This window comes from Solanum lycopersicum, chromosome 10, assembly GCF_036512215.1.
Source record: "Solanum lycopersicum chromosome 10, SLM_r2.1".
Taxonomy (NCBI): domain Eukaryota; kingdom Viridiplantae; phylum Streptophyta; class Magnoliopsida; order Solanales; family Solanaceae; genus Solanum; species Solanum lycopersicum.
In genome coordinates this window covers 60,515,385-60,524,978 of record NC_090809.1, presented here as the reverse complement: position 1 = coordinate 60,524,978, position 9,594 = coordinate 60,515,385, and the positions used below count along the sequence as shown (strand labels likewise).

The 9,594-nt window shown below is 33.5% G+C and overlaps 1 protein-coding gene across 1 annotated transcript; it reads left to right on the top strand.

Annotated features, from left to right (window-relative positions):
• The first annotated feature begins 6,470 nt into the window (after positions 1 to 6,470).
• On the top strand, positions 6,471 to 9,592 carry LOC104644364 (uncharacterized). Its single transcript, XM_010313812.4, has 4 exons — positions 6,471 to 7,052; positions 7,131 to 7,193; positions 7,282 to 7,499; positions 8,102 to 9,592. Exons 1-4 carry the CDS (start codon positions 6,998 to 7,000, stop codon positions 9,419 to 9,421), a joined length of 1,656 nt encoding a protein of 551 aa, XP_010312114.3. The 5' UTR covers positions 6,471 to 6,997; the 3' UTR covers positions 9,422 to 9,592.
• Positions 9,593 to 9,594: the final 2 nt, after the last annotated feature.

Genomic DNA, 9,594 nt, shown 5'->3' with positions numbered 1-9,594 from the left:
TGTACTTAGATATTTAAGATAAAGAGAAGTTCTAATTAAAGTTGAAATATAGGGTGATCCAATTTTTTCGACCCTTTTTTAAATGTATAATTTTTGAAGGTGAAAGAAAAAAAAATATTTTAAATTTAAAATTTTAATATATAGTGTGGTGATTCACATATTTTCTGTGGTGAACTTCCATGTTATTGAACTGAATGTTTGTTGGATCATGCAATTATAAAATTTGGAGATAGTAATTTTTTTTAATGGAGAAAGGATTAGTGGTGTATGATTCGAATTTTGATGGATAATGGATTGTTATATATTTATTTGTTTAAATGTCATATTAATTTGTTTGTATGATGTGCATCTAACTTACATGTCATGTTATTTTACGTTTTTACTGTCGAAGGCAATATAGGAGATAAATTTATCAATAGAGAGTTTTGATAATACCTTGGTATTCAAACATTATAATTTGTTAGTAATTTATGAATTTTGTTTTCTTATTTTTTTCCATTTGTAGAAGTTTGCTCATATCAATTGAAATGTTTGAGCTTATGATATTTATAGTATATGGTAAAAAGAATACATCAATTATCCTTTTTTTTATGAGTTCTGTCCCATAATTATGTATTTGTTTCATTTATCTATCTAATTATTATATTTTTTGTGAGTTTATATTTTGACTATTTATTGTTTTATTTACGTACTTAAGCTAGCACTCTCTTTGTTAGACATATCTCGATGACGACTTGGCCAATATATATGGTTGTTATAAATTGAGAAGAATATTTGATCAACTCACCATCAAGATATTATGATTTAATACCGAGGAAGTAATGATTTAAATAGATATAAGAAATAATGAATAGTTAAAGTATGAAATTCGTGAAAAAAAAATAATTTTTTCATGGTGTGCTTTTGATCTAAAATCATCTTTATTTTGTAATTGAGTGATAGCAATAAAGAATTGCCTAACTCACTAGAAGATAGTGACCCTAACTTTTTAGATAGAAAAAAGTTACCAAACTAATTACTGCATGCATGTGTTATGTTAAGGAAAACATTTGATGCTATGAAAATTTTGATACTTCTTAACAAACTTTATGAATCTAATTTTGGCATGAATTAGTTAGGTAAGTTTTCAATTCGATGATATATTTAACTTTTAGTTACTAAAATTATGTTGAAATGAAATTCAGAATACATGTTGCATGAGCTATTAGAAGCTCCAAGTTAGAAGTTCTTGATTAATCTATAGCTAGGTCCTTTAGCTGTGAAAGAGGCTTGAAAAAGAAAGTGAAGAGGGGGGAAAATGTTTTCTTTTTGGTTGTGATGGGATGATAAATATCATTTAGTCGTTAATTAAAGGTGTTTTGAATTTGAATTCTTGATTTGGGGTAGCTTTTGTTGAAAGCGCTTTACTAACATATGAAACTTTTTACTCAAGATATTGTTAGATAAAGTTATCGTCATGAAGAGGACTACAAAGGCGATATGAACATATATAGTGTTTGTATTGGACTCAAGAGTGATTTTTTTTTTTTAAAAAAAATACACATTCACTATTTTCCACATGTAAAGATTGTGTTGATTTATATATGTACTCTCTCCGTTCATTTTTAGTTATCATGTTACGCTTTTCGAAAGTCAATTTGATTAATTTTCAAAGTTAAATTAGATTACATTAATTCGATATTTTGAACAAAAATTTTAGATTATGAAAAATACTATAAATTGCAATTTTTTGCATATCAATATGATCAAAAAAATACATCTTAAAATAATAGTAAAAATTTTTATAATGTGACTCTAAAAATAAAAATCATGACAAACAATAATGGACGGAGTATTTGTCTAAGTACCATGATAATAAATTTTAATTACTCCCACTTACACTCTAGCCTCTTGTCTAAAAATGTACAATTCCTCAATGCATAAAATCAAAGTGCCAACTCCTACCAAATCAATCACTAGCTCCAAATTCCAATCATAGTTTGTTTTCCTAATCCAACTTGAACATTAACTCCGGAGTTTTAGAGCAAAGATAAAGTTTTCTAGGTTATAAATTCGAATTTCGAAAGCAAATCATTAATACTTGCATGAGCTGTGTCGACTTACGTATGTCTCGTTGACAACACAACCTACCCTTGAAATTTGATCCTTCCATGAACCATACTAATATGAAATGGTTTTTGTCAAATCGAATCACCCTTTTTTTTCTTAATATTTTAGTTAAGAATATTTGTAACTTGTTTCTCGCTACTAAGATACTTGTCTTTAATCGGACCTTACAATAGTTTTTCTTTTTGAAATGATAATTTATTTCAATATGTTTCGAATGCTCTAAAAAAACATCAAGCTAAGTGGTTATTTACAAAATAACAAACATGTCATCATTTTAATAAATCTTTATTTTCTTATTTTATTCAATTGTTCACAAGTCTCTAATCCAGTGATTATTTGCTAAGTAACCTTATTATCACCCGTCATGACAAACACATCACAATTTTAATACAATCTTTATTTTTTGTTATTTTATTAAATTATTCATAAGTCTCGTCGAATTAACGAGGCCATTTTTGCACCAATTTTTTAAATGTGGACAAAATTTAAACAATGGTCACAGGTTAAAAGGTGTCTATTTATGCAAATCTCCGGTCCATGTCCATTTAGAAATGAACCAGGTTAGTGTGCCATGAATCTTCTTCCACGTAAGACAAAAGTAGAGTTGTCAAAATGGACTGATCCAATGCAATCTTAACGGGTTAGAGAGTTAAATGAGTTGGAGCAAGCAGACCCTTTTAATCAAAGGGTCGATAAAATAGCGGTCCAATCCATCCCTAAGCAGGCCACGGGTTGACCCTTCAACCATAAAAAGAACAATATTACTCTCTTAGAATGAGTATCTAAGAGTATTAAATGTTGACGTCTATGAACACGACATCAATACATACAAATTTTCATTTATAAATCACACACTTCAGTGAATACTTACATAAGTACATCTATGAATCTTACACTTTGGTGAACGCTTACCAAATTACATAATAGTCAACGTAAAATTTAGCGGATAAGTGTTGATCATTCAAGCATTCCTTCCACAAAAAACAAGCTAGGATAAAAGACTTGATCTTTTATGTATTTAACATATTTATTGATAAAACTTTACAAATAAAACACTATTATATATATATTATTTATAATATTTTTAAATAGAGCGACTTTCACATATAGCAAACATAAAATTCATATTTGTAAGCTATAGCAAAGTTTGCATAATTGCACTCCATAACAAACATATAAATGTATAATTAGCTTTACATATATAATTGAAGCGAATTGTATAAAACGAAGTGTATAAAACGAGAAAGAGTTGAGACTTGGGCAGACAATTGTATAAAAACAAAATGTGTAAAACGAATTGTATAATTATAAGTGTATAGAACGATTATATACAATTTGAATTTGTATAAAATGAGAAAGAGAGAAAGGCAAAAGAGACTTTGGCAGGGAATATACAATTGAATCGAATTGTATAAAATGAAAAAGAGAGAAATTATATAGAATTTGAATTTGTATAAATGAGAAAGAGAGAAAGACAAAAGAAACTGGGCAGGGGAGTATTTTTATTGTATAAATGTATAGGATGAAAATATAAGTATTTGCATGTGTATATACGATTTTCTCTTGTTTTATACAATCAAAATTACAATTTATACATTTCGTTTCTGTTTGTATAAGCGAGAGAGGTGAGGGCGGCGAGCGAGATTAGGGAGAGTGGCGAGCGAGATCTGGGAGAGGGGAGAGAGTGGAACAAAAATATACGTATTTATACAATTTCTTCTGCTTTATACAGATAGAAATAGATTCTATACACTTGTGTTTGTATAAAAGAGAGGAAGTGAGCGAGAGATGGAGCTAGAGAGGAGAGTGGTGAGTGAGAGTTTGAGGAAGAGAGGTAACTGACAAACAGTTTGCTAAGGGACACAATTAAATCAAAGAGCCGTTATAACAATTAAGTTGATTTATTAGTTTGTCATTATATACAATTTTTCCATTTAAATATTCATAGCCCACGGGCTGGCCTCTTAGCCTTGCAGGTTGAGCCTAAGAGGCTAGCGAACCAAGTGAAGCTGGGCTAAAAAATATGTCCTAAATGAGCCAAAAAAGTAGGCCCAACCCCACTTAATTCAAGGATTGGGCCGGCCTCGCGGGTCAAGCTTATTTTGATAGCTCTAGACAAAAGAGAATATTCTTCTTATTTACATTAATCAATCCTTCAAATTCCAATTATTACACTTTAACCCCTATCACTCTTGTCTTAGCAAATGAAAATCACCATTTTAATTATTTTTTTAGCAAATTATACTGGAAATTTTTCTAGGGTTTTCAAAACCCTAAATTGATTTCATCATTTTCTTCAGCAATTCAAAGGAATTTCAAGAGCTTTTTTAGGTACATTTTATTTAATTTTACTTTTCTTAGAATTAAACTAAAAATTCAAGATTTTTTTTTTAATCTATTCGTGTTTGAATCAAAAACTTTATGTAACCCTTTTAATTCTACAACAAAAGAACAAGAAAAAAAAATTTAGATGGTATATCCAATTTTGATGTGATGATTTTTGAAAATTTGAAGTTGTTTTACTTTTTTGTCATTTATTAATCAATATTTGCAAGTGTATATGTTGTAGAAGTAGTTAATCATGTGTAAATTTTGTTGATTTTTAATCATCATGTTTCAAATGTACAATTTCTATACACAATGGCTATCTCGTGTTCATGATATCTAGATCGACGCACTCTTGGAGTGGGGTGGTGGTGGGGTTACTCTTTTGGTATCAATGCAAATAGGTTATTAATGGGCTCAGAAATCTTTAAAATCAAATATTTCTATAATTAAAACATAGGTTCTCGGGTATTTGCTGTTGGTGCGAGACGAAACATGTCATGAGGAGTTAATTGAGGTGGGTACAAGCTGGCCTGGGCACTATGATTATAAAAAAAAGTTAAAAAATGCAGACTACCACAAAGTTACATGATATTTGTGCTGGTGAGAGTGGGGTGGGGTGGGGTGGGTTGGAGGAAGGGGTACTTTATTGGTATCAAAGCAAAGGTTAATTATGGGCTCAGGAATCTTCAAAGACCAATATTTCTAAAATTAAAACGTAGACACCTGGTATTTGTTGCTGCTAGGAGGTGACACATATCATGTGAAATTGGTTGAGGCGTGCATAAGCTAGGTGGACACTGTGATTATCAAAAAAGAAGTTAAAAAATATAGATTACTACAAAATTATATTGTACTTTTACTGGTGAGAGTGGGGTGTGGGTGTGGGGGTGTGGTGGTGGTGGTAGGGGGGGTACTTTGTTGGTATTAAAGCAAATGTTAATAATGAGCTTAAAAATCTTCTAAAACCAATATTTCTAAAACTAAACATAGACTACTAAATACTTGTTGCTGGTGGAAGTTGACACATATCGTGTGAAATAAGTTAAGGTGTGCACAAGTTGGCAACACTATGATTATAAAAAATGCAGACTACCACAAAGTTATATGGTTACTTGTGCTGGTGAGAGTGGGGGTGGAGGTAGGGTTTACTCTATTGGTATCAAAGCAAAGATTAATAATGGGCTTACGAATCTTCAAAAATAAATATTTCTAAAACTAAAATATAGATTAACTGGTATTTATTGTTGGTGGGAGGTGATACATATCGTGTGAAATTAGTTGAGGTGTACGCAAGTTAGCGGGACACTATGATTATAAAAAAAGAAGCTAAAAATGCAGACAACCACAAAGTTATATGGTACTTGTGCTGATGAGAGTGGGGGTGGGTAGGGTGGATGTGTGGTACGAGGTACTTTATTGGTATTAAAGCAAAGGTTAATAATGGGCTTAGAAATCTTCAAAAACCAATATTTCTAAATTAAAACATAGATTATCTGATATTTGTTGCTGGTGAGAGGTGACACATATCATGTGAAATTAGCTGAGGTGTGTGTAAGCTGTCCAAACACTATAATTATCAAAATCAAGTTAAAAAATGCAGACTACCACAAAGTTATATGTGGTACTTGTTATGGTGAGTGTGGGGGGTGGGGTAAGGGGTATTCTATTGGTATCAAAACAAAGGTTCATAATGGGCTCATGAATCTTCAAAAACAAATATTTCTAAATCACAACAATGGGCTCATGAATCTTCAAAAACAAATATTTCTAAATCACAACATACTTGATATTTGTTGCGGTGGGAGGTGATACGTATCGTATGAAATTAGTTGAGGTTTGCGCAAATTGAAGGGACACTATAATTATCAAAAAAGAAGTAAAAAAATTCAGACTACCACAAAGTTATATGGTACTTGTGTTGGTGAGAGTGGGGAGGGGGGGGGGGGGGGAACTCTATTGATATCAAAGCAAAGGTTAATAATGGGCTTAGGAATCTTCAAAAACCAATATTTCTAAAATTAAAACATAGATTACCTGATATTTGTTATTGGTGGGAGGTGATACGTATCGTGTGAAATTAGTTGAGGTGTCCTTGACACTATGGTTATCAAGAAATAAACTAAAAAATGTAGATTATCACAAAGTTGCATGGCATTTTTGTGTTGGTGAGACTTCATAGGAACTCATGACAGTTGAGATGTGCGCAAGCTGACTCGATTCATTGAAAAAAGACACCTAGAGGTTCTTATTGTTTGCTTTACTAGTAAATAGGAGCATTGATTTTTCAATATGACCTTTTGAAGCTTGATAGTGTTACAAGCATCAACCTAGATGTTAAAAAAATTACTTTTTGAAGTTTTAGACTGTTTTTCCTTGAGCCCGGGGTCTATCGGAAACATATTTTCTATCTTTGAGGTAGAGGTAAGGTCTACGTGCACTCTACCCTCCGCAGATTCTACTTTGTCGGACTACACTGGGTATGTTGTTGTATACTGTTTTCCATTTTATCTCTTAAACCGGATATGTGATCTCTTCTTCTTCTTTTTTTCCTTTAGTCAGAATGATGTTTCTTGATGAGATGGATTTATCTCTTTGGGATCCACCTGAAAATCAAGGTTTGATATTCTGTTGTTACCTTGATTGGATTGTCAAGATTTTGGTAATGGAAGTACTGAAGTAGATGATTTCTTTAGTCTACACAGATGTAAGCAGCTATGCAAGATGGGAGTATAACTTGTATTTCGATCCGAGGCTTGGTAAGTTCATAATATTCACATATATAGATCTTTTAGTGTCAATTTTGATCGACATACCTCATCTGTTTGAATTGATTCTATGTCATAGACGTGATCGAGGCAGATGCTTTAAACAAGAAATCATGTCTGCAAGTGTTGGAGATACAGGAAAACAAAGCTGATTCAGAAATTCGAGAAGTTGAAGTTGATGAACTTATGCTCCAGAGACAAGTTGCCCGTGAAGATAATACGAGTCTTGCTGCATCGAATAAGGAAATTGTTAACCTGGAGAGCACGCTAAAGACTTCACAGAATGAGAATCAGCTGGTATGCTTTCTGAAACTGTCACATGTTCTTATCTGTCGACTTTAGTCACTACATGCTCTTTAGGTAGTACCTACGTTGCTAAGACTCTTCAAAAATGTCGCCGAGTGTGTAACAGATCCTCCAGAAGTAGTGTATTTTTTGGAGGATCCAACATGTGTGCGGCAATACTCACATGTTTTTATTTGTTCACTTTAGTCGATACATATTCTTTAGGTAACCACCTATGTTTCTCAGACTCTTTAAAAACGTCGCAGGGTGAGTGTCAGATTCTTCAAAAGTAGTGCACTTTTGGAAAAATTTGACAGGTGCGACAACATTTGTTGTGATACATATTACATGTTCAATCCCCTTGCCTTCTTTGTTTGTTCACTTTTGCATATTTAAATCTCCTCAGCGAAAATCGTGGTTCTGCTACTGCCTGAACCTCCTGATATACTATTTTGTCGACTTTTATTTTAAAATCAACAGCTTGCAGAACCTAAAATACTTGCATTGTTTAGAAGTTCTCAATCAAAGTCGAAAAGAAGAAACTACTCTAAGATGACGTCTTTCATTGCTTTTTGCGATATTTGAATGAAAACAACGAAAATGTTCTTCGACAGCTTGCAGGAACAACTCTAGAGGAGAGACATGCTGCAGAACAAGCAACCAAAGTACATAGCAGCAAATCAACAGAAAATGAAGTGATGGCTGTTCAGAATTATGATCCATCTGGAGAGAAGGGAAAAGAAGTGGTGCTTGCAGGAACAACTCTAGAGGAGAGACATGCTGCAGAACAAGCAACCAAAGTACATAGCAGCAAATCAACAGAAAATGAAGTGATGGCTGTTCAGAATTATGATCCATCTGGAATGAAGGGAAAAGAAGTGGTGCTTGCAGGAACAACTCTAGAGGAGAGAGATGCTGCAGAACAAGCAACCAAAGAACACAGCAGTAAATCAACAGAAAATGAAGTGATGGCTGTTCTGAATTATGATCCATTTGGAATGAAGGGAAAAGAAGGGGTGCTTGCAGGAGCAACTCTAGAGGAGAGACATGCTGCAGAACAAGCAACCAAAGATCATAGCAGTAAATCAACAGAAAATGAAGTGATGGCTGTTCAGAATTATGATCCATTTGGAAAAGAAGTGGTGCTTGCACGAACAACTCTAGAGGAGAGACATGCTGCAGAACAAACAACCAAAGAACATAGCAGTGAATCAACAGAAAATGAAGTGATGGCTGTTCAGAATTACGATCCATCTGGAATGAAGGGAAAAGAAGTGGTGCTTGCAGGAACAACTCTAGAGGAGAGACATGCTGCAGAACAAGCAACCAAAGAACACAGCAGTAAATCAACAGAAAATGAAGTGACGGCTGTTCAGAATTATGATCCATCTGGAATGAAGGGAAAAGAAGTGATGCATGCTGGAACTGTTCGTACTATAGGAGGCACACAACCCAGTCTATGGAATTCTATGATTGGTGAAAGAAGGGATCCACAAAGAAAGTTAATGGGTGGAGGTGAATACAACGGTGACAACGCCATCACGAGAACTCAACAACAACTGGCTGGAGCCAAAAGAAGTGGTGATTTTGCAGGCATTAGTTCAACTTCTCAGCTCCACTTTAGAAGGAGGAGCGAAACAAGTTTATTCGCACCACTCTTCCATGAGAATAACAATCTGAGGAATGCTCAAAATATGTTGGTAAGATCATATGACAGAACAAGTCAAGTGCCTTGGAATGTTCATAATGCTGAAGTTGTTTTTCCCATGGCATCTCTTACCCCATCTTCTCGTATGGCATGTATCGATAACATGTCACTGGTTCAACTCAAAGCCTTGGCAAGTCAACTCAATATAGTTGGTGTGTCCAAAACTCGAAAGGCTGACCTGCAACAACTGCTTCGCACTAAGCTGCAAGCTCAAGATTGGCCATGACAACAATCTCTCTGTTCTTTTAATTTTCAGTCTTATATGAAGTAAAGATAGGATGGTATCCGAATTATTTTGTGAAGGATAAAAGGAATTATAGAGCACAATGTGCTAAAGATAAAACGTAAACTATCAACTGAGCTGCAACAACTTCTTCTCTATATAACTGCTAAAAGATT

Excerpts from the sequence above, each read along its gene's own strand:
- LOC104644364 (XM_010313812.4), top strand. The coding sequence starts at position 6,998 with ATGATGTTTCTTGATGAGATGGATTTATCTCTTTGGGATCCACCTGAA. Across the intron at positions 7,194-7,281 it reads GTATTTCGATCCGAGGCTTG|ACGTGATCGAGGCAGATGCT; the intron begins GTAAGTTCATAA and ends TCTATGTCATAG. Across the intron at positions 7,500-8,101 it reads CACAGAATGAGAATCAGCTG|CTTGCAGGAACAACTCTAGA; the intron begins GTATGCTTTCTG and ends GTTCTTCGACAG.